This window comes from Gopherus flavomarginatus, chromosome 16 (assembly GCF_025201925.1).
Source record: "Gopherus flavomarginatus isolate rGopFla2 chromosome 16, rGopFla2.mat.asm, whole genome shotgun sequence".
Classification (NCBI taxonomy): Eukaryota; Metazoa; Chordata; order Testudines; family Testudinidae; genus Gopherus; species Gopherus flavomarginatus.
The window spans coordinates 22641971-22666225 of record NC_066632.1 but is presented as its reverse complement, the minus strand read 5'-3'; the positions used below and the strand labels follow the sequence as shown (position 1 = coordinate 22666225).

General features: G+C 58.0%; 2 protein-coding genes across 2 annotated transcripts; both read left to right on the top strand.

Annotated features, from left to right (window-relative positions):
• The first annotated feature begins 1134 nt into the window (after positions 1-1134).
• On the top strand, positions 1135-7112 carry IGFBP6 (insulin like growth factor binding protein 6). Its single transcript, XM_050925654.1, has 4 exons — positions 1135-1577; positions 4364-4515; positions 4956-5075; positions 5942-7112. The coding sequence occupies exons 1-4, from the start codon at positions 1196-1198 to the stop codon at positions 6062-6064; spliced, it is 777 nt and encodes a 258-aa protein (XP_050781611.1). The 5' UTR covers positions 1135-1195; the 3' UTR covers positions 6065-7112.
• Positions 7113-18457: 11345 nt separating this feature from the next.
• Positions 18458-22945, top strand: LOC127035598 (uncharacterized). Its single transcript, XM_050925634.1, has 3 exons — positions 18458-18471; positions 19630-20006; positions 20691-22945. The coding sequence occupies exons 2-3, from the start codon at positions 19667-19669 to the stop codon at positions 20981-20983; spliced, it is 633 nt and encodes a 210-aa protein (XP_050781591.1). The 5' UTR covers positions 18458-18471; positions 19630-19666; the 3' UTR covers positions 20984-22945.
• Positions 22946-24255: the final 1310 nt, after the last annotated feature.

Below are 24255 nucleotides of genomic sequence, written 5' to 3'. Positions count from 1 at the left end.
ATGCTCAGAGAATTAGACCCAAATCACTGGAAGAGAAATTGCTAGAGGAGAGTGGGGGAGACAATGGGAGCTCCCACTTGGGAATGGGGGGAAGGAGATGAGAGCTGATCCTTTGGGACTGGGGGGGATGGATATGGGAGCTGATCCCTTGGAAATGGAATGGGATGGAGGTGGGAGCAGATCCTTTGGGAATGAGGGAGATGAAGGTGGGCTCCCCCACTTGGGAATGGGCCTGGGCAGGATGGAGATGGGCCCTCCCACTTTGGAATGGGGGGGTGGAGATGGGAGCCAGCTGCCCCCTTGGGAATGGGGAGGATGGAGATGGGATCTGATCCCTGGGAAATGGGTGGGGGGAGATGGAGATGGGCTCTCCCACTTGGGAATGGGGGGGTGAAGGTGGGAGCTGACCCCTTGGGAATGGGGGAGTGTAGATGGGCTCTCCCACTTGGAAATGGGGGGGTGGATATGGGAGCTGATCCCTTGGGAATGGAGGGATAGAATCATAGAATATCAGGGCTGGAAGAGACCTCAGGAGATCATCTAGTCCAACCCCCTGCTCAAAGCAGAACCAACCCCAAATGAATCAGATAGGATAGGAGGGAGCTACCTCTTGGGACGGGGGGGGGGAATCAGGATTGGAACTGGGGACCCCTTGGGAAGGGGGATAAGGCCAGGAGCTCCCTCTTGGGACCTTGCGTCTGGGGAGGGGGGAGCATGTTTCCTTTCCACCTCCCTCGGCCTGTCTCATTTCCTCTCTCAGCCTCTGCAGCTCAGAGGGGCTCGAGCGACCCCCCCCCTCCAGCCGCCCCCAGAATCCCAGGAATGTCTGAGATGGCGAGAAGGGGGAAATTGAATTTGGAAATCAACATGGGTGGGGGAAGACGGGAGGGGTAGGGGTGAGACCAGAGAGTGGCCAGGGGGAGGAGCCGGGGGGAGCCCGGGAGGGGGGCAAGAGGAGAGAGTTGGGGGGGGGCAAGAGGGCGGCCGGAGCGCAGCTGGGGTGGGAGCGGAGCCGGGCAGCGCCCAGCCCCCTGCTCGGTGGGTGCCAGGGCTGCAGACACCTGGCGCTCCGGGGCCAGCGCTGGAGGCAGGTTGTGGGCTGGGCAGGGTATTTAAGGGCTGAGGCCGTGGGGAGGGAGCCCAGAGCAGTCGGGGCGCAGCACGGTCCGGCTCCTCCCCTGCCCAGCCGGCCAAGATGCTCCCGGGCTGCTGGCTGGTGTCTGCGCTGCTGCTGGCTCCGGGCTCCTGGGGCGCCCTGGGCCAGTGCCCCAGCTGCGAGGACGGGGACCCCGCGGCCTGCGCCCCCCGAGCCGGCTGCCGGGCCCCCGAGAAGGCAGCGGCGGCGCCCCCCGACAGCGCCAAGGCGCCCCGGGAAGCCTGCGGGGAGAAGGGCTGCGCCCGGGCGCTGGGGGAGCCGTGCGGGGTCTACACGCCCAGCTGCGCCCGGGGACTGCGCTGCATCCCCCGGGCCGGCGAGCGGACCCCCCTGCACGCCCTGCTGCACGGCAAGGGGGTGTGCCGGGCCGTGGGGGGCAGGAAGGGCAGCCGCAACCACACGGAGCCTGAGCCCCCGGCAGGTGAGTGCGGGGCGGGCTGGGGGGAGCGGCCGCGGCTGGGGTTCGGGGCTGAGCCCAGATCTGGGGGGGATCCTTGGAGACCCCCCTAAGCTGAGCTTCGGGGTGAGGGCACAGAGCAGCCCTCGCCGAGGTGCTGAGCCCAGATCAGGGGGATCCCTGGTGCCACTTAGCAGCACCCCCAGGAGTTGGGGGGCAGCTCCCTGGTTTCTAAGAGCAAAGGCTGCAGCTTTCTCTCCCCCGCTCCCCGGAACTGAGTCTTTTTCCTGCCCCTAGAGGGGCAGGAGAAGATGGGTCTTTCCACTTGGGGGTTGCCATAGTGGGGTTCCCTGACCAGGGGGCTCACCCCCACGGGAGTGGCTGGACATTTCCGCTCTCTGGCTCAGAGGTGGGGAGGGTTCAGACCCCGGGGTTCTTCTGCAGGAGACCTGGGGGCGATGGGGAGGCTGAGTGGCTCCTTGTCTACCACCCAGCGTGATGTGGAAAGGAGGGTGGAGAGGCTCCAAGTGGGTCGGGTCCCGCTAGCCCGGGGTTGGTTTGATGCTAGGTGTGTGTGTGGGGGGGTGTCTGGTAGAAGAGAGGGCTGGGAGCTGCCTGAGAAGAGTGTTGGGGGGGGGGGCATTCTCTCCCTTGAGCTGTCTCTATCAGCCATGCTCACCCCTGCCTCAGCGTCTGCAGATGCCAATGGCCCATGGACGCTCTCAGCAGAAGTCCAGCAGGATCACGTCTACCCCAGCCCCATGGAGGTGTCCCTGCCAGGTGCCCTGATCCGGCCTGATCCCCACACACACACACATTTCTGTGCTTCTGAAGTGGGCTCAGCCTCTTGGCTCCCTGAATGGGAGAAGGGGCATGCGGGCGGATATATGGCTTGGGAAGGGGGACAGGCCCTCCCCTGAGCTATGAGGGTGGGAGATGGGCCAGGGTGATACAAACACAGACAGCCCCTGCCCCCCAGTCTAGCTACCAGCAGGCCAGCCCCCAGGGAGCTGCTGCCTTGAGCCAAACCTGGGAATGTGGCAAAGCAGGGGGGGCCGGCAGTAGCTGAAATTTACCAGCAGAGGTTGGTCTCTGAGGGCCAAAGGCAGCTAGATAGAGGGCGGCACCATTGCATGGGAGCCTGGGACTGAACTTCCCCCAAGGTGCCTGGCTCAAAGCTCAGCTTTCTCAGCAGGCACTGGTCCGGGGACGAGCCCCCTGTGCTTGGCCGGAGAGAGAGGGGGTGTCAGACGGCAACAGACAGGCTGCAGGGAGCTACCCAGAGCTAATCCTCCATCAGGGTTCAGGATACTGCTGTGGAGGGGGAGCTGAGTCTCGCAGACCCCCACACCGGCTGGGGGAGCTTGGAGGAATGCGATGGGGAGGAACATTATTACCTTGTAACAAACTCCACCCAGTCGGAGATGGCTGTGTATCAGGAATGGGGGGGGGGGATCCTGGGGCAGATCTGAGCCACCCATCTGAGCAATGACATGAAGCACAGGGGCAAATCCCTTCCAGAGGGGGTATTCAGAGGAACCTCAACCTCTTCCTCCCCAACCCCTTTCAAGAACGGTGCTGGGATCTGTGCTATTGTGTCCGAGCCCCCAGTGCAGCCTAAATTCTCCCCCGCTGCTTGCACCCCCCACCCCCCAAACTTCATGTTGGGCTCTTCCATAATAATGGATCCAGTAAAAAATCCCCCCCTCCACTCTAAATCTTGAGCCTACCTTAAACTGACCGTGTCTTAGCACCTGGGAGCCTTAGTCATAGAGCCGGGCCCCGTGGTGCTAGGGGCTGTACAAACACAGGACAAAAATGTTTAATAATCCAGGCTGGGAGGGTGAGAGGGGTGAGACCCAGCCATGGTGCGGCTGCAGAATCCGCTGTTTGCTCCACCCCGCTATAAAGCAAAGGCTTCTCTCTAGCAGAGCAGAGATGCCTTGAGCAATTCCACCCAGGGCTAAGGCAGTGGGGAGGCTGCTGCAGACGCAGAGGTGGTGGTGAGAGGGGATGTCCACGGCCATTCAGTGACTGCAACACCCAAAGCTGCTTCCCACCCTGTGGCAGCTGCTGTATTGAGGGACCCCATCTCTTTGGGGAAGGGCAGCTAGATCTGGTGGGGGGGGGGAATTCAGGCCCATCTGTGGGTTCCTCTGTCCTGCTCACCAATCCAAGGAGCGCTGGCTCCCCCCTGTGTCGGATCATGGGAGTGCAGGACGGGACTCTCGATATTGGGTACTGTGAGAACAACTTTGTTGGGGCGCTTGGCAAACAGTAATTTGGGGCAAGATTCCCTCCCCTCCCCAGAGAGAGTTCAGGGCTGGATTTTCAAGCACTCAGCACCCAGCCTGAACAACGTTCGGTGAACCTGGGCACTGCTGCGGGGTTCTGGGCACCAGGGCCCAAAAGGCTGAGATCCACCGAGCTCCTGCGTGCATGGAGCTGCAGGTGCTCTGTGGTGCTGGGTCCTGGGGGTCTCCAAGGGGACAGTGACACCCAGAGTTAGTGGTAGCTCCTGAACACAATGGCCTAGCTTCACCCTCGCTCAGCCGGGGGGTGGGGGGCTGCATCTGCCATGGGCGCCTGGCAATAGGTAAGGATGCAGCAAACTCACTTCACCCAAGCGACCAGGTTGGTGCAGCTCAGATGGCCTGTTTGCAGGCTTGAGGGGCCTGATCTCAGCAGAAGCCACAGGGCCCTGTGCTGCACAGGACACTCTGGCTGCAGGCTGGGGCGGGGAAGGGCAGGGGAGGGTGCATGGCAGGCTAAAGTCTAAGCACCACACTCTGTCTCCTCTTCCTCCGCAGGGGAGAGCCGGAAGGAGAGTCGCAGGGCGAGCCACCCCACGCTGGAGCCTCTGGCCCCCCAGCACCATGGTCCCCTGACAGAGGCGACCGGTGGCAAGGACCGGCTGCACCAGATCTCACTGAACAGCGACGGCAAGCCGGACTTGGAGACGGTGCGTTGCAGGAGGGGGCAGGGACAGGGCAAGCACATGCCTGTGGAAGTCTGACGTGAGGCATCTTCTGCACAGGCACCCAGCGCCAGGAGAGAAAACACCCGGGTCCCCTGGCAGCTGCAGCACCTCCGGCTGGCAATGGAGCAGCTGGGAGCTGCGGCCCTGCACTCCACAGTACCCCCTGCTGGGAGAGGCTGGGGCTGAGTTTGCAGCATACAAACAGCTGTCCTGGGTTCTGCAATCACTGGACTGGAGTGCTCCTGCTGCAGGCAGATGAGCTCCCCGGCATGCTGGGTTGCCCTTATAGGCAGAGGCCAATGCATGGGCTGGCTGGGGCGTGGGGGTGGACGGGTGGAGAAGAGGCAACTGTGAGAGCTGGGCAGGGAAGCCCAGTGAGTCCTGTCCCTCCTGAACTTGCAATCTGTCCTGTCCCCTGGCAGGCTCCGTGCCGCATGCACCTGGCAGCCGTCATGCTGGAGCTCAAGGCCCCGCTGTACCTGAGTGGAGAGGACATCTTCATTCCCAACTGCGACACCAAAGGCTTCTACAGGAAAAAACAGGTAGGGGCCAGGGCTGGGGCAGGTTCCCCTGGGCTGGGGCATCATGAGTGCTGGATGGAGTCAGAGCCGGGAGCTCTCCAGGTGCAAGGCATTGGCGGGGAGCCAGCGAGCGGCTGCCCAGACACAGCATTGGACTGGCTACTGATCAACCCAGTGGGGCACTGACCTAGGGTGACCAGATGTCCTGATTTTATAGGGACAGTTCCAATTTTGGGGGGCTTTGACTTATATAGGTGCCTATTGTCCCCCCACCCCCTGCCCCGAATTTTCACACTTGCTGCCTGGTCACCCTACACCGACCTTTGTGTCCACCCACTGGCCCAGCCAGACCTATGTCCTGTTGGCTGCCCTAGCAGATCAGTGCATGTGTCTTCTACCACCCCCTGTCATACTGGGCTAGTGCCTGGGACCACCTGGCTGTTACCCCAGATCGGGCACTGCCAGCTCCAAACAGCCAGAGATTTTAAACCAGGTCCCCCCAGCTCCTGAGCTGGGCTCTTTTTGCCTACCTGAGTTCTCATCCTTTACAGGACAGCACAGCCTAGTGGATACTGTACTGTTGCTGCCCTTCCCTCCTCAGTTTCCCCATCCATATGTAAAGCACTTGGCAATGGAGGGGTGCCAAGTGCTAGAAGAAAAGCTAGAAGATACCAATCTCCAGCTCTTTTCTGGAGCCATGAGGGTTAGAAACATACTCCCAATTTCTGGGAAGGATCTCAGCTTTCATTTAATGGTCCCATGACTCCAGGAGCTGGGGCTTCATTGCAGGGTGGTGGTGGAAATGCCTCAGAATACAAGACTGTCAGTCACCCCCTTGGTATGTCCTCTGTCACAGCCTCTCTCCCCCTTGTCTTTTCCTCTTCCAGTGCCGGGCATCCAAAGGACAGAGGCGAGGCCAGTGCTGGTGTGTGGATAAGAAGGGCCACCCGCTGGCCGGCTCGGGGGGGCTGGAGAGCAACCCTCATTGCCTGCCCAATGGGAGTGACTGAGAGGGGTGGGCTGGGCTCGTGCGGGGCTGGAGGAGGCTCAGACTGATAGACACTGCGGGAAGAAGAGCCCGAGGACGCAGAAGCATTTGCCTTTAATTTATTACCTGACCCCGTGGCTGTTGGAAGGAGCTGGCCTGAAGGCAGCTTGGGGGCGCTGCCCTCCTGGAGATCGGCCTCTCCCACCTGCCCCATTCACACCCAGGACTGGCTGGGCACAGTTGGCAGGGAATAGCCCTGCACCTGGCCCCTGGGGAGAGGTGGGGCTGGGCTAGCAGGGCTCCCTCCACCCCATGGCTCTGGGGTAGCAGCCTGGAGCCTATGCCGCTGCTTTGGGGGTCTGCTAGTGCAGGTGTTTGTTCAATAAGCTATTGGGAGTGGGGGGCAGGAGGGTCTGCAGCATCCCCTGGTGCTTCCAACCCCCCACCCACAGCTGCATTTCCTGCAATGGGGAGTTTCCCCCTTGGACTGGAGTGGGGAGGTGAACTGCTTTTCTGGGTGGGGAACAATGACGACTGGTATTGGAAGAGTGCTATTAATGTTGGATCTTGGCGGGGGGTACTCTGGGAAGGGCAGCATGGCTTTGGGGGACAGGCTGGAAACAGCCAGCAAGAGCTCACCCCTGCACCCTCAAACTCAGGAGCCCCACCCACACCCGTCCCCACACCCTGAGCTGCAGTGGGACACCAATTAAGAAGCTGGGAGAAGGGCAGGGGGAACGGGAGGGGAGAAAGGGATGGGGGGGGTTGGATGTGGGACAAGCAACCTGTCACTTTCTGACCTTCCTCCTGAACGTCCCCCTCTTCCCCTCAGGAAAGCTGCTGGCTGGGGAGAATCCTGCAGCCAGCTGGATGGGGCGGGGGGGGGCACTGGGGCAGAGGCAGCTGGAGTGGGAGTCAGGGCCAGGCTGCCCTCCCCGCCCCCCATCCCCCAGCTCTGCTTTTGCTGTCACCTGTCCTGCAGCTCCTTTACCTTTAGTGCGCTCTCCTGAGGATTGTTGGATGCTTCTGGGAGATTTTTATTTTAAATAAAGCTGAGTTTGGTTTTTGGAGGGCCTGGCGCTCGCCTTCTTTCTGCTGTGCCGCCCTCCTGGTGCCCTCCAGACCCCACCTTAGAGCTCGTCTAGCTGGGGAAATAGGCTGTACCCAGTGATGAGCTCCCAAAATCCTAAGAACCGGTTCCCTATTGAGTCCTCGGCAGCACTTTAGCGGTGGGGGGGGTCTTCACTCGCTCCGGGTTTTTGGTGGCGTGTCCTTTATCTGGAGCGAGTGAAGACCGTCCCGCCACCGAAGACCCAGGAAGGAACCACGCGGTGAGTACAAGCCCCACGTGCCTGTCTCCCCCCGCCATCTGACCCCAACCCACGTCCTGCCCCCAACTGCCCCCTCTCAGAACCCACAACCCATCAACCCCCCCCCCCCGCTCATTGTCCCCTGACCACCCCCTCCGGAGACCCCCACCCTAACTGCCCCCCTACCCAACTCACCCCATTCCCTGTCCCCTGACTGCCCCGACCCCATCCACCACCACCCCGAAAGACCACTGGAACTCCCATGCCTACCCAACCCCACCCCGTCCCCTGATCACTTCCCCAGAATCTCCGCCCCCTCCAACCACTCCCTGCCCCTTATCCAACCCTTCCTCCCAGGCCCGGCCCCCTTACCATGCTGCTCAAAGCAGCTGGAGCTGCAGAGCTGCCCAGAGTGCTGGCGCCGGCAGCATGGCGTGCTGGGGCTCTGCGAGAGCGGGGGGAGTGGGGAAAGGGCCGAGGGAGTCTCCCCAGCTAGGAGCTCAGGTGGGCCAAACAGGACGGTCCCACAGGCTGGATGTAGCCCGCAGACTGGAGTTTGCCCACCTGCTGGCCCCTTTAATAACCAGTTCTACACCAGCTTCTAAATTTAACAACCAGTTCTTGTGAACCAGTGCGAACAAGCTGCAGCTCACCACTGGCTGTACCAGAATAACTAACCTGCCCTTAGTCCAGTTAGATGTCCCGGTGCCTATGGCCAGTCCACGCTATGGCCAGGCGCTGCCAGCGTAACCCCTGGTAGAAACACAGTTATGCCACCCTGACAAATGACAGACAGCATCTACGTGGGTTCTTTTGGTGGCACAGCAATGCTGGATAGGGGAACGTCACCACGCCTTTGTCCTGCAGACCTGGCCTATGTCAGTGTTGACCCTCCACCTGTCTTTGGAACAGGGCCCTCTCTTAGGGCCACTTGTCGTGATCCCTTTGCTCAGGTTGGTACTGATGAGAGTAGCAGCTACTTGCTTTTCTTTGGTCACACTCGGTTCCATTGGTGGAAGGAGCATCCGTCACGCTTATGTGGCCCTACCTGCTTCCTGGAGTCCGTCAGTGGCCCTCTGTTTAATGAATGCTATTCACAATGCAGATGAGATCCACACAGAGTGGCTGAAGCCAGTTAGAAGAGAATCAGAGTCATCGCCTGAGCTCCAGTGCGTTTTAAAAAAAAAAAAGTATCTTTTATATCTTGGGCTCCTGGGCTGCACCACATCTCCCATGATGCACCATGGCTCCCCTCTTGGTGAGAGGAGGCAGTGCCTCATGGGAGATAGAGTTCAGCTACGGAGTCTGGCCTGTAGAAGAGAGTGAGGGAATGAGGCACCTGAACTACAACTCTCATGAGGCCCCATGGCAGCGTCGCAAAGAACATTTTGTTGGCTTTCACATGTTCACTTGTTTTACCAAAAAAATCCCCCATACCTGCAGGAGCAAGGCTGGACCATAACTAGATTTACTTAGTGGAAAACCTAACGTTCCGTCAGGAAACGAGTTCAATAGATAATTTTCAACCAGCCCGGATGAGATCTCTGTCCTCCCTGCTTTGGGGGATCCCTCCAGGGGTAGATGGGGGGTGAGGAGGAGTTTCCAGGTCTGGCCCTGCCCCAGAGTTGGCAGGAGGCCTCTGGCTAGGGGGCTGCCAACTGGGGATCTGGCATCAGCACAAAATTGGGTTCAAAGATTTCTTTCAGTGTGGGCAGGGCCGTAAAATGTAGATTCTTCCATGCCAGCTCCAGCCCCATGGCTGGAGGGCCCGAGAGCTCAGCCCTGCAGAGGTATCGCCTCAGTAACCCTTCATCATTTGCCAATAAGAGCCGGGGATGGTTGGCTCAAAGTTCCCCTCGCAGCCCCAAGAGGCCTTAGCCCTGCTGGGAAGTCCAAGGCTGCCAGACAGGCTGAATGCCAGCAGGGTATTGCCTTGTACAATGGGTCTGTTTGGCTTCCCCCCTTCCTCCCCACACTGCAGTGGGAGAAAGTGGGGGCTGGGGGCAGAGATGCTTCTTCATGGAGGCGGGTGGGTTGTTCTGGGGCATGAAGGGAACAAAGAGGCAGGGGTGGATCTATGTATTTTGCCGCCCCAATCATGGCAGTCAGGTGGCTTTTGGTGGCGCGCCCGCGAGAAGTCAGCCAGTCTCGCCCCTTCGGCGTACCTGCCGCCGAATTGTCGCCGAAGCCACGGGACCGGCCAGTCCTCACGGCGACCACCAGGCCGCTCCCCACGGCTTGCTGACCCAGGCATCTGCTTGGTGCACTGATGCCTGGAGCTGCCCCTGTAAAGAGGTGCCCCATGGCGTGGGGCAGAGACAGCCTCTCGTGAGTGGAGTCTGGGGGGGGGGCAGAGGGCAGGGGGAGGGTGGTGGTCCCTAAGCAGCAGGCCCTAGCAAGAAGATGTTTGAATCATCACTCTGGAACTTTGCGAGGCTGCGGGCCAAATGACTCACTGGTGTAAGCAGGCGTGACACCCTCTCCCCTCCTGGGAGCTCCCATACACCTAATGCTGTCCCCTTTCTCTTCCCCAACTGAGATGCAGCCAGCTCTGGGGCAGAGCGCAGGAGCTGTACAGTCACGGTGTAGAGCAGGGAGTAGAGATGAGCACCATGCCCCAATGATATCACAGGGAACAGAGATCAACCAGGGACAGGCTAACTGGGAGCCCAGCCTGGCACCCATCCTGTTCTTTCTTCTCTTCCAATGACCCACGCACATGGGTCACCCTGGGCATATCAGGAGAGGATACTGCAACCCCCCGGCACAAAGCATGCTGGGAATATCCGAGAGCCAGCGGTACCCACAATCAGCAAGAGACAGGGACGTGGCTCCGAGTGGCTTCGCACCAGCCAGTAGGGGAGCAAAGGCACTAGTCTAGGTGCCTACTCTGCCTCTGCCCAGGCCCATCCCATGAAGTTGGGGGACCTGATGATTCTGTGCCCAAAGGCAAAGTTTTAAAGTGTGTGGGGGGGTGACCCCAGCTGGGGGCAGAGGTTGGAGCCACAGGCCCTGCTATCTCTGCCCTGATAAGGGCTTTATCTTATTACCCCTGGAGGAGGGTTCAAGGCTCCCATCTCCAGCCTGTATCCCAGAGTGGAAAACTCCTCCAAGGACTTTACCCCCCTTTGCCAATCAGCTGAGTGGGCAGGGTCCAGCACTGGGAGGGAGGCAGCCCCTGGGAGGAAGAGGATGGTAGCTCTGGGGCGGCTCTTTGACCCAGTCCCATTCCCTCCAGGATGGACATGGAGCAAAGTCAGAGGGCCCCTGGCAGAGCCAGGCAGAGGAAGAGAGAGGGGTAAAGGCAAGAGGAAGAGGAGGAGACTCAGGGGCTGGAGGTGAGGAGCAGGGGCAGAGCGTGGCGGGGGGATAGGAGGGAGGAGGAAGGGGAGATGGGGTGCAGCATTTCAGGAGCTCAGGGTGGGCACCCACATATAGATGGGACCTGCCAGGGCATCAGAGCTGGGGAGACGGTGCCTGGGTCCAAAGCAGCGACTGCCCAGCATGCAGCTGTTGGGGACAGAGCAGCCTGGACCATGTCCCTGGTACCTGAGGCTGGAGCAGCATGTGACCGAGTGGCATGTGCCAAGTGACAGCCATGTGCGGGTGCCAGGTTGTGGCGTGTGGCATGTTACAGCCATGTGGGTTGCCAGGTACATTGTGGTGAGCATGTGGCATTTCAGACCCATGTGTCCATGTCCAGGTAGCAGAGGTGGGGGGGTCTGTGTATTACCCAGCTGGGGTGGACAGGTAGGGAGCTTGCCAGGTGGGGCTGGCAGCTCAGGCATTTCCCCTTATCCTTTTAAGACCCAGCAGCTGCAGTCCTGGGAGCTCCAGGCTCAGGGGGTGGCATCAGCCTGCACTGGGGCTGGCACATCAATGCCCCACCAGTCCCTGTGAGCCAGCAGGCCGGGCTGGCACCTAACCCCTCCTGCAGCTGTGCGCCCGATGCAGGCTCGGTGGGCTGGTTTCCATGGACCCATCCCACTCCAACTCGCCTCTGTCACAGTATGAGATGGCACCAAGCCGGGGCGGAAATGGGACATGGGGGAGGATCCCCAAACCTTCAGATAAATGGGGATCTTTCTGGCCATGCCACATGGCCATGTTGCGGTGCTGGTGGTGGTGGGTTGCCAGGGCATCAGGCCCTCAGAGAGCTGCCGACCCCTCTGGTATGGAAAAGAGGGGCCCCTGATGCACCCTTCGCTCTGACAGGAGCTGCGCTATTCAGCACCTCCCCTCAAGGGGGCACCACCCAGCGGGTGACAAGTGACTGACTCGCTACCCCCTGCTCCCCACCCCTCCCCAGGGAACATCGAGCAACCGGACAGTGTCACCAGCCTCATCCAATGGAGAAGACACATAGAGGTAAGGCAGGGCTCCGCCTGGGTCTGGGGAGGGCCAGGGGGATGGGCTGGGGTGGGTATTGGGGGCTACGTGGATGGTTGCTGGGGAAGGTGCAATAGGGGGGTCCCTTGGGAGAGCCCTTCCCCCTAGGCAGCTTGTCTCCTGGGCAGGTGGTGGGGGATCGGGGCCAGGGGAGGATGCTGATGGCTCCGGAGCAGGGCACTGGGAGGAACAGCTCCCCCGAGGTCCTGGCACCAGCTGGCAGATCTGGTTGGGGGGGCGAAGGAAGGCAGCTGGGATGAGGGTGTGAGAAATCGAGGTGGGGGGGAAGCACCTCCCAGGTGCATGCTGGGATACTTTCTGGGGAGACCAGTCACCACCTTATCTCCCCCCCCCCCCGGGGTAGGTGGTGAAGTTGGAGCTGCTGGAGCAGGTGAGGGTGCAGCTCGGAGACCTGCTGGACAAGGCCGTGGAGGAGGCTACGCAGTCCGACCCGCAGCCCCACAGGAAGGCCCAGCTGGAGAGAGAGGATAGGTGAGAGCAGGGGGTGTGGGATCCGCCCACCCAGCACCCCACTTCTCCCCCTGGCTCCGAGGCTCCTCCCCTGCCCCCACGCGGCACCTCCCTGGGGAGTCCCCTGCTTTGGGGATCCCCTTCCTGGCCACCAGCCAACCAGGTATTCTCCCACCTAACCCAGATGGGGGTGTCTGAGGTGTGACACGGGTGCTGGGGGCACTGACATGGCAGCGGTGCTGAAAACTGGCGCCCCACCCCCTCCTTCCCAAACCCCACGCAGGCCCCCGTGCTGAGTAGGTAGAGTCACCCACAGCCTGGTCCGATAGTGAGGGTGCTGAGCTGGGACTCAGGACACCTGGGTTGTAGTCCCGTTCCTGCTGTGTGACTGTGGGCAAGTCACTACCCCCCCGTGCCTCGGTTTCCCCTCCTACTCCTGGTCCAGTTAGTTTGTGAGCCCATTAGGATATAGGCTGTGATGGCATCACAGGGTCCGAAAGGCAGCTGGAATGCCAGAATCTACTGCTCTGTTCACCAACGCTCTAAGCATCAGACTGCAGATCCCCATGTGCTGATCCCAGCTCTGTGCCACGGAGCTGGGAGGGGAAGGGGTGGCAGCTCTGTCTGGGAGCTACAAGACGGGCAGGGGCCACTGCCTTTGGAATGGAGCAGCAGGGGCAGGGGGTGGGGGACACCAGCACGCCAGGTGGGCACCATGAGTGCTGCAGATGGACATGCACACACGGGCGGGGGGGGGCGCTGCGGCACACTTGGCCTGGGCTCACTCCTGTTTCTCCCTCGTCCCTCTCCCCGCCCGCGCTACCAGGACTGGTGGAACTCCACGTCCTTCTCCACCTACTACTGAACGTGGAACGTGGTGGTTCACGACTGGCTCTACTACTACATCTACCAGGACCTGTTCTGGGTACGTGGCCCTGGCGCCGGTCGGACATTGCAGACGTTGCTGCGGAAATTGGCAGGGGTAGGTGTGGCACTTGGACCCTTGTTCGCTGGCCCAGGTGGTGAAGATGGTGCACTTGGACTCAATGAAACGTTAACTGCTGATGATGCAAGGTGGCTCTGAAAGGATCCTTGCTGCTCTCTGTCTAGCTCAGGGTCCCAGGCGAGCAGCCAGAGATGGTCCTGGGCTGGGGAGGTAGATGCTGGGAGGGGACACAGTGGGGCTTCCTCCTCTGGATCCAGCTCCCCACTGCGGGGTGGTCTCGTGCAGCGGAAGGGATCTATGCCGTGATGGTGCGGAGCTGGGGGAAGGACAAGGAGGGGGTCTCACCACAAGACACATTCCTGGCAGGGTGAGGGTTAATAATGGGATGGGCCATCGGCCTAGTGGGAGCTGGGGTCTGGGACCCTGCTCATTGTGGCTGGTTTGTTCGTTCAGTGCCTTCTCCCTGCCTCCCAGCTCTTCAGAGGGAGGTCCCGGGTCGCAGCCATGCAGTCTGTCTTCGTCATGTCCGCCATCGTCCACGAATACGTCATCACCCTCTGCTTTGGCTTCTTCTACCCCGTCATGTTCACCCTCTTTGCCATCTTTGGAGGTGAGCGCTGCCTAGTGCCCGGCTCCTCGGCCCCCAGGGCGAAAAGGGGGCAAATGGAGAGCACCTTAGCAGCCCCACACCAGTCCCCAGTAGTGGCCGATGAAGCATCAGCCGCATAGATGGGAGAGGATTGGGTGGGTCTTGGCCCAGTTCACACGGCTACAGGGTCACTCGGCAGAGATGGGGGGACCCCAGTGGGGTGGGGAGAGGAGGCGCGTGAGATGAGGCAGTTGCTGCCCAGCCTCCCCCTTGGGTCTCCCCTCAGTGATCTTCAACTTCCTGCTGAACGACAAGCGGAAGGGCCCGATCTGGAACATCATCATGTGGACCTTCCTCTTCATTGGCCAGGGCATCCAGGTGTGCCTGTACTGCCAGGAGTGGTACGCCCAGATCCACTGCCCACTCGAGCAGGTGAGGGCACCTAGGCCGGAGGCTGGTCTCAGTCACAGGGGGCAGATCTCACCCGGCTGTCACGCCAGACACCCCCGGCCTCATCGCGGGTCACTTATCTCCCTAGAGTACTAGGGTAGCCTTCTCATCCAGGCCCCTGGGTCAGAGTCTGTCCCTCCCACCCAGTAGCCATGGCTCTCACTTCGAGGCCATGGCCACGGGCCTATCACTCTAGCGAGGGGTGTTGGCCTTCCCTGCTAGGCTGTGCCCACGCCACAGGCCTCTCCCTCTGGCTCAGTCAGTTGGTTGTGTCTCCCTCCCTCTGGCCTGGCCCCGAGCATCACGCCCCAGGGCAGCAAGGGCCCGGTTCTGTCACTAACTGGATTTCCTGGTGGGTTCTCAACAGAAGTCGTTCTGGGGGCTGGTGATGCCACGCTCCTGGTCCTGCCGCAGCTAGGGGCCCCTCTGGGTGCCGCCTTCCCCATCGCACCACGAGGACAGTCAGCTACGCCCAGGCCCACCGGACACCCCAACTACCAAGAGCTCCTGTTGCCAGGATGCATGGAGGAACGGCACATGTCCTTCTCCGTCCCTTTGGCTCCTTTCTTGCTCAGCGTGGCCAAAGCGGATTGGGCTGGACCATGTTTCCCCCGTGAGGCCGGGCCTTCAGTCACTTCCCCAGGGAGGCTGTGGGCAAGAGGGCATTGCCGGTGGGCCTGGCTCCCTGGAGAGACCTGGGGTGGAGAACAGCTGCCACCCCATCCATGCATCAGAGAGCTACACTGGACATTCTTGCACTGAGACAGCCCTGTGCAGTGGGTGGCCAGGCCAGAGCAACAGCAGGGGCTATCCCATGCCTCAGCCCTGGGTGCAAGCCATGCAGCTTTCCCATGGGGGGAAAGGCCACACAAGAGAATTCTGTACACACACAAACGTACCTGGTTCAACAGGATACTGCTCCACCTCTGGATAAGACCCGGACTCTGGCACTGTCTCACCCTACAAACCATTGGGTGCCGATCCTGACACCAGGCACAGTTCCTCCATTCACACTCCCCCACTATCCCTAGGCAATGGACACGATCCTCTAGGCCAGCAGGTTCATCGACAGGGCTGCGTAGATTGAGGGGTCCATGAGCAAGTGTTGTTCCCACCGTGCCCCTGAAACTCCAGCGGCACACGCCGTGAAAGGGCAGAGCCCAGCCCTTTGGCTTCACTAACAGGCCAAGTCACCGTAAACCGAGGTGCACTCCAGCCCCAGCTGGCTGCCAGTACGGATCTGTCTGCCTGGGATGTCACCTCCTACTCAGTAGTTTTAGCGCTACCTCTGCATCAGCTGGGCCCTGCGGCCATCCTCTCACTCCCAGGGCCAGGCTTTGCTAACAGCAGTGCCCAGCCATGCAAATGAAATTTAACATGGATAAATGTAAAGTAATGCACATTGGAAAAAATAATCCCAACTATACACACAATATGATGGGGGCTAATTTAGCTACAATGAATCAGGAAAGAGATCTTGGAGTCATCGTGGATAGTTCTCTGAAGACATCCACGCAGTGTACAGCAGCAGTCAAAAAAGCAAACAGGATGTTAGGAATCATTCAAAAAGGGATAGAGAATAAGACGGAGAAGATCTTATTGCCTTTATATAGATCCATGGTACGCCCACATCTTGAATACTGCGTACGGATGTGGTGTCCTCATCTCAAAAAAGATATACTGGCATTAGAAAAGGTTCAGAGAAGGGCAACTAAAATGATTAGGGGTTTGGAACGGGTCCCATATGAGGAGAGATTAAAGAGGCTAGGACTTTTCAGCTCGGAAAAGAGGAGACTAAGGGGGGGATATGATAGAGGTATACAAAATCACGAGTGATGTGGAGAAAGTGAATAAGGAAAAGTTATTTACTTGTTCCCATAAGAACTAGGGGCCACCAAATGAAATTAATGAGCAGCAAGTTTAAAACAAATAAAAGTTCTTCTTCACACACCACACAGTCAACTTGTGGAACTCCTTGCTTGAGGAGGTTGTGAAGGCTTGGACTATAACAGGATCTAAAAGAGAGCTAGAGAAATCCATGGTGATTAAGTCTATTAATGGCTATTAGCCAGGATGGGTAATGAAGGGTGTCCCTAGCCTCTGTTAGAGCGTGGAGATGGATAGCAGGAGAGAGATCACTTGATCATTACCCGTTAGGTTCACTCCCTCTGGGACACCTGGCATTGGTCACTGTGGGTGGACAGGATACTGGGCTGGATGGACCTTCGGTCTGACCCAGTCTGGTCATTCTTATGTTCATGCTGCTCCAGGGACACTGTCCCAGTAGAACTGTGTCCAGTAGGAGTGTGATTTTGTTACCAATAAAACCATTAGTGTGGACTCCTTTATTGGTATAAAGGTGCCTTTTACCAGCATCACTACCTCCCCTTGCAGTGTGGCCGAGTGGATTGAGGGTTGACCTAGGCCTCAGACGATCTGGGTTCCGATTCCCAGCTTTACTACTGGGTAACCTTGAGCAAGTCACTTAGCCTTCCTGTGCCTCAGTTTCCCCATCTGTAAAACAGGAATAATGATAGTGCTCTCCTTTGCAAAGCACTTGAAGGACTACCGATGAAAAGTGCTCTATAAAAGCTGGATATTATTATAGGCATTCTTATACTGATATAACTGCATCCACACCAGGTAGGTAGCCTGTGCTGCTTTAACTGTATGGGTATAGCCAAAACGGTACGACTTTTGTGTGTCAACAAAGACAAGTTGTTGATGAATGGGGTGAGGAGGGGGAGAGAGAGCGTGTGTGTCAATCGTATCAATATTGATAGCAGAACTGACCAAATTGTTTCCATTAAAGCATTTTCAAAGAGAAGTGGCTTTTTGAACCATGCAAACAATTTTGGTGGACATTTTACTGCGTGTGGGTCCAAATTTTTCAATCTTTCATCAATTTGAAATATTTCTTTCCTCTCCTTCCCATTCTCTCTCTCTCTCTTTCTCTCTCTTTCCCAACCCCTACTTCCTTCCTTTTAGAGAGAACAGAGGGGGAAAGAACTCTAAAGATGTGTTTCATTGCAAACATTCAATGTTTCCACAACATATTTTGAAACAAAGTGCAAAAAATGTTTCATTTCCTTCTGAATTTCTCGCAGGAAATGCTCAGCGATTGGCGACCAGCCCTAACAAATGGTGTGGTTTCTATTTGAAAAATAGAGTTTCTGTGGGGTAAATTATCACTAGTCTAGCAAACCAGATGCCTCATCCCTGTATAAAGAATTCCCCCATAAAGAGAACAACGTGAAATGAATAAAAGCAGAATGTTATTACAGCATCTTTGCAGGGTTGTTGTAGCCATGTTGGTCCCAGAATATAGGAGAGATAAAATATGGGGTTCTCAAACTGGGGTTATTACATGGGGGATCGTGAACTGTCAGCCTCCACCCCAAACCCTGCTTTGCCTCTAGCATTTATAATGGTGTTAAATATACAAAAAAGTGTTTTTAATGTATACGGGGGGTGGGGTCGCACTCAGAGACTTGCTGTGTGAAAGGGGTCACCAGTGCAAAAGTCTGAGAACCACTGGACAAGATGGGTGAAGCAATATCTTTTACTGGACCAACTTCTGTTGGTAGAAGAGACAAGCTTTTGAGCTCCACAGAGCTCTTTCTCAGGTACATGTATATCTTCTGCAGCATTTTTGGAAATTGTCTTAGGTTATCTGGCAGGCAGCAAGTCCCCATGGACAGCAGGCCTTTCCCTGCCCAGCTCTGGAGGAAGAGTCGGGACAGTCTGATGGGGGGGGGGGAAGGGTTGAACCGTGCCTCAGTTTCCCCATCTGTAGGACAGAGGGTTCACACGACTGCCTGGCCTCTGGTGCGTGCGGGAAGGATTAATTCGAGCTCGGCGAGGGGGATAATCTAGTCCAAAGACCCAGCAGGGGGAGGCCTGGGTACCCCCCGCGACATCTCCAGAGAACCAGCCTCCAGCTGCCCCACCCACTGCTCAGCCCCGGCTCTGCGCGGCGGCCCAGCGCCCTGTGCCCGGGAGGGCCCAACCCAGCGCCGCCCCCAGGGCTGGGATCCGCGGGGCCCGGAGCCGGGGAGGGTGCCCCGCCCCCATCCCGCTCAGCGCGGCGGGGGCGGATCCGGGGTTCGCGCCCCGGGAGGCGGGTTCGGGGGCTTCTTCCGCTTCCTCCTTTGTTTGTTTCTTTGTTTATTTATTTCCTGCCGCCGCGCGCCCGGCTCGTGGGAAAAGTTCCAGCGGAAGGCGCGGTGGGGCGCGGAGCGGCGCGGCGGGATCCGCCCCAGCGGGGCTCCGAGGTGGGTCGGGACCGGGCTGCCTCCGCCCCCTGCAGCTACCGGCCCGCGGGGCTCCCCAGCCGGGCGGGTTCGGAACCAGAAGCGGATTTCCGGGAGGGGGAGGTGCCAGCAGGGCGCTGGGAGACCCCCCCCCCCGTGCAGTCTGTAAACCCTGGATAGCCTGGGACCCGCTTCAAGCCCGGGCGGTGGGGCAGCCCCCCCGGCTCCAGCACCTCTGGGTGCCAAGCCTCGGGGGCGCAGGACAGCCTGGGAGTGTCCCCGATGCAGAGTGGGGCGAGCTGGGCCCCTGGCTGGCTTTCCAGCTGGAGGGGGCCTGGGCTGAACGGCAGCGGGGTGGGGCTCCTGGCTCTGGGGTGCAGCACATTGGTGGGGGTGTCTGTGTGGACAGGCAGGGCTCTGCTACGGGTCTTGCCCATTGAGAGCAGCCTTTAACCCTGTCCCACTAGCTCCTTCCACCCCTGAAATACCCATTCCCCCCCAGTCATGTTGCCACTGAGAGCAGAGGCACGAATGCACCCAGGGAAAACCAGGCGGCTCAGTATTTCCATGCTGAACAGTCTTCCAGACACCCCAGGGCCCCATCATGCTGGGCACTGCACAAACAGGCCCTGCCCCAGAGAGCTTGCAATCTAAATATACAAGAGGTGGGGAAGGGAAACTGAGGCATAGAGCAGGCAATGTGACTCATTCAAGGTCGCCAGCAGACCTGGGAATAGAACCCAGGTGTCCTGGGGCCCAGCCACGCTGTCTGAGTGTGCAAGACCTGGTGCTGTTTTGCAGCGATAAGGGTGTTGATCGCTGAAACCTGCAGATGTCACCAGCTGCGGGAGCGGCCAGGGGCCACAGGATGGCCATGCTGCCGAGATAGCAGGGACATCTTGGGGAGGGCTGGGGGAACCCTCTGTGCTGTGAGGTGACTCTTCCCTGCAAAGCCCAGTTGCCTGGGCACTGGCGCCTCCCCTCAGGAATGCGTGGGTGCTGTGGTTCAACAGACAACAAACCCTGGAGATCAGAGGAATTTTGAAAGGGGGACCCCAGAGTCTAAAGGATGGAGTGGGAAGGGGGCATTCAGAGAGCAGGTCCTCTGAAGAGACTGTACAGGGGTCTTCCACCCAGTCACTCCAAATCACCTGTCTGGTTTGTTTTGGGGCCCTACAGGTCTGCCTTTTGGGGGGCTCTGAGGTGAGGTGCCAGGATGGCGATGAGAGAGCAGCTGCTGCGAATCCTGGATGATCTGACCAAGGAGGAGTTGGAGAAGTTCAAGTTTTACCTGCCCCATGGGGGCACGGCTCCCCACATAGGCCGTGGGAAGCTGGACGGCGCCACCGGCACCCAGGTGGCTGAGCTGCTGATGCAGACGTACCCCCAGGAAGCACTAGACATCACCCACCAGGTGCTGCACAAGATCCCAAGGCTGGACCTGGTCCGGGGCAGCCAGCTCAAGACAGGAGGACAAACTGGGAACAGCAGCAACGATGAAAATCACAGTGAGGCTGCAAATAGCGGCGTCGGGGCAAGGGAGCCGCAGGCCCACGGTAAGGAGCACAGCCACAGAGCAGGGCGGTTCGGTGACAGGAGTGGAGAGCTCCCAGCTTCTCTGTTCTCAGCCTATCCCAGCAGGGAGTGCTGTAGGGGGAAGGCAGCAGCCGGAGCTCTAATGATGGGGGGAAAAATAGGAGAGGCCCTGAATACTGACCAGGTGGCTTGCTGTAATTTAAATAGTAGTGAGAACTAAGGGGTCCATAAGACAGCAGTGAGGCAGCCTTTAAAATTAGTAAGGGGGCCCAGTCCCCTCTGAAGACCCCTGTAATTTGAGCACTGGCTGTGGGTGACACAGCTGGCTACTCCAGCCCTGGTGTCTCCCAGCAGGGGGTGCTCTAGGGAATGGGGCAGGAGCATTGGCTGTTGAGGAAGCTCCTGGTTATTCCAGTCCCAGCCTCTTCCAGCGGGGAGCCATGGGGGGAGTGGGGCAGGAAGGTGGCTGGGAGGAGAGCTCCTGGCTACTCCAATCCCAGCCTCACCCAAAAAGGGCCCTGTAGAGAGCAGGGCAGGAGCACTGTTATTGGGGGTGCTCCCAGCTATGCCAGTCCCAGCTTCACCCAGCAGGGGGTGCTGTGGGGAGCAGCGCAGCAGTGTTGACAGAAGTGCCAGGAAGACTGGAGATTCCCATGTGGCTGCATGGCCAGTCTCCTGGCTGACTCTTCTCCCCTCTTTCCCAGGGAAGCAGAGTCTGGTTTCAGAGCAGCAGCTGATGAAGCTGGCAGGGAAAATGGGCAAGACCTGGAGGCAGATCGGCATCGAGTTCCTGGGCCTGGAGAATCATTTTCTGGAGCAGATCGAGGAGAACAATCCTGGCAACACCAAACTGCGAGCTTTCAAGATGCTCTTGGAGTGGAGGAAACGAGCGAAGCAGGACGCCACTGCTGTCCACCTTTGCTCCATTCTCTCCCAGAACGAGGTGCCCCTCCAGCCTGAGGCCCTCGACTGCCTCCAGGGCACAGGCAGGGTCTAAGGAGATCTGGGGGGCTCAGTCCAGGGCAGCGGGTCTCAACCAAGGGTCTGTGAGCAGAGCCATTGTTAACCACTCTGTGGCCCAGGGCAGGAAGCCGAAGACCTGCTGTGCAGGGCTGAAGCCTGGGGCTGTGAGCCCTGCCTCCGGGGCTGAAGCCAAAGCCTGAGCAACATAGGTTGGCGTCGGACCCCGGGAAGTTCCCCTGCTTGCTAGCCTCGGCTTGTATATGCAGAAAAATAGTTGTTGTGGAACTGGTGGGCCAAGGAGTTTTTATAGCATTGGGTGGGGTGGGGGGGAATGGTGCTCAGAAAGAAAAATGTTGAGAACCCCAGGTCCAGGGGATGGAGTGGCCTTGTGGTCAAAGGACTAGCACAGTACTCTGGGGACCTTGATTCAATTGCTAGTGGTGCTTTAGTTTTGGGTTGTCCGATTTAAGACACCGCCCCCCACCCCACCCCCGGGGCCTGGCTTGCAGAGAAGCTGAGCACCCACTGCTCCCGTTGATCTTGGCTGGAGTGGAGGGTGCTCGGAAACCAGGCCATGGGTGGCAGCCAGAAATCAGTAGCCACTTTGGAAAATGCTGGCCTCTGTCTGGTGCCTCAGTTTACCTACATGTCCAATGGGGAAAACATGGCCAGATTCTCCAAAGAGCTGTGTCCAGCAGCTCCCATTACTTGCATGGGGAAGGTGGGGGAGGAGAGGAGTTGCTCAGGGGGCTGGATATACTTTGTTTAAAGCCACTTTCTCTGCCAGCAGCCTCAAGTGCCACCGACTCAGGCCCCTGATATGTATCTGGCTGCTTCTCTCATCCAGCCTACCACCACTTGCTAGCTGGGGTGGGTCAGTCCAAGCAGGGGGCTCAGGACAGCCCCAGGGAATGGATTGGGGCGGGAGGAGACACCTGTGATCTGGGGCAGCTATAAAGTGGGAGACCCTGTGGAGACCGAGCTGGGCTCTTCCCCACTTTCAAGGACATCTCTCCACGAAGAACCTGGGGATCTTCTATCCCTGGGGGAGCCACTCCCCCAGTCTCTTCTTGGGGTCTCATCTAGGCAGCTCTTTTTTAAAGACCATTTTTACCAAGAAGCACCATTGAAGCCTTTTTGTACTTGCAAGAAATAAATGTCCTCAAAGCCAGCGCAGCTGAGGCCCTGCTTCTCACTGATTATTATCACAGTATGACCCCACATGGTTGGATTTCATCCCAGCCCTGGTGCAGAGCCCTGCGAGAGGAGCAGGAAGCTGCCTTGCTCTGGGGCTACTTGTCTCCACTACTGGCCAGGGCAGACTAATAATAGCTAGAGCCCTGCAGCGGGACTGGGATCCTGCAGGACCCACTGTCAGCACAGCGGGAGCAGGTAAAATGTACTTTGTTGCGGACGGAATTGGGTGGCAAAAACCCAGACTGTAGTAATTTGCGGGAAAACAAAATGCAAGTTTAGCTGCATCTGCTGTTTAAATTGACCTTCTTATCAATCACTTAAAAAGAAATTTTAAAAAGAGGCTCGAGCTATCAAAAACCTACAGCGGTGAGCAGTTTTGCTGCTCAATCTTTTTCAGACAGAAAGAGTAATCCTGACCTATAAGTAACTTGAATGGTTTGTTTCAAATTTCTAAAAACGGCGCTTAAGCGGTTTAAAACATTCCAGGTTTTTAAACAACTTTTAATAATTTTTAAAAAAAAATCTGCATCTTTTAAGGCAAAATGGTGGTGTCATCTGTTTTGATCTTCTATGCGATAGACACGACAGCAGTTTGTCAAATAGAATTTCCGCAATGCAAGTTTGTTTTACAAAAAAGATAAAGGTTTTAATACTTAAATTTAAGCAAGGGCTAGAAAGAGCTCTGATGTCTATTATAGGAGTTAAAGTGTTTTTTTTTGTACATGGTTTAAGCAAGATTTGTTTTATGCTTTTAGTGGTAAAAATTGTCTGAATTTCATTTATATATAAATATTTTAACTGACTGTTGTGTTTTGTTAGTAGGCTGGGGGTCGGTCTCTCTCTCTCTCTCTCTTGTGGGATTTGTGGGACTGAACGTTTTTGTGGGCGGGAGCAGGTTAAAAATGCAAGAAACAATGCGGGAGGGGATTTAAGAAATACTGTGCTGTTCGGAATATGCTGTATTATGGCAGCTGGGGAATAGCCAGGGGGCTGGGCTGGGCTACGGTGGCCACATCCCCACCCACTATTGGGATGTCCCCCTGCCTGCTAAATCCAGGGTTGTGAGTTCAGTCCTTGAGGGGGCCACTTAGGGATCTGGGGCAAAATCAGTACTTGGTCCTGCTAGTGAAGGCAGGGGGCTGGGCTCGATGACCTTTCAGGGTCCCTTCCCCTTCTCTGAGATAGGTTTATCTCCATATATTATGTCATGGGGAGGGGGGGAAGAGCCAGCTCTGTGCCTGTGGGGAAGGCACTATGTGCTGGTGGGATGCTGGGGAGGTCCTACTGATTTGCAGCCAGTTTGCACAAGCATTGCTACAGCAAAGCAGCTTCACAGGGCCAGCAGAGGCTGGGCTGGGCCCTGTGGTGGGAGTGGTGCGAGTCTGTTCGCTGCCTCCATGCCCAATACCAAAGCAGGGATATGAGCAGCCCCAGTGGCCTTGTCTGAGCTGGGCTCCAAGGGGGGTGGTGCTAGCAAATGCCGGTTTCTCAGCATGTTCTAAACGCCCAGTAGTGACGAGACCTTGAGCCCAGTTAAAGCTGCTGTTCCCCCACCCCAACATGTTAGAGTGCCAGTATGAACCCACTGGCTCTCAGCTGAGTGTGGGCACGAGCCAGTGTCACAGCCAGCTAGCAGAGGGTCTGTCCCCAGCCTGGCTGCAGAGGGGAGGCCAGGTAGCGAGCAGTGAGGAACCTGGCTGCAGAGGGGAGGACAGGTAGCGAGCAGGCAGGGACCTGGCTGCAGAGGGGAGGGGAGGTAGCGAGCAGGCTGGGAGCTAGGGCAAATAGATGAGGATGTTGTGAAGGCCAAAAGGATAACGGGTCCAAAAAGAATGAGAGCCATTAATGGACCTATCCTCCATAAACTCACCAGCCGAGATGGTCAGGGACGCAACCCATGCTTTGGGTGTCCCTGAACCTCTGATGGCCATAAGCTGGGACTGGATCACTCAATAATGGCCCTGTTCATTCCTTCGGAAGCATCTAGCACCAGCTGCTGTCAGAAGACAGGATACCAGGCTAGATGGACCACTGGTGTGCCCCAGTATGGCCCTTCTTATGAGCTCTCAAACAATGCTGAGAATGCATACATCCATCGATCCCACAGCA

Bases quoted from the DNA above. Each gene is read 5' to 3' on its own strand.
- IGFBP6 (XM_050925654.1), top strand. From the start codon at position 1,196: ATGCTCCCGGGCTGCTGGCTGGTGTCTGCGCTGCTGCTGGCTCCGGGC. The intron at 4,516-4,955 runs GTGCGTTGCAGG...GTCCCCTGGCAG, and splicing joins GCAAGCCGGACTTGGAGACG to GCTCCGTGCCGCATGCACCT. The intron at 5,076-5,941 runs GTAGGGGCCAGG...TTCCTCTTCCAG, and splicing joins GCTTCTACAGGAAAAAACAG to TGCCGGGCATCCAAAGGACA.
- LOC127035598 (XM_050925634.1), top strand. From the start codon at position 19,667: ATGGCGATGAGAGAGCAGCTGCTGCGAATCCTGGATGATCTGACCAAG. The intron at 20,007-20,690 runs GTAAGGAGCACA...CCTCTTTCCCAG, and splicing joins AAGGGAGCCGCAGGCCCACG to GGAAGCAGAGTCTGGTTTCA.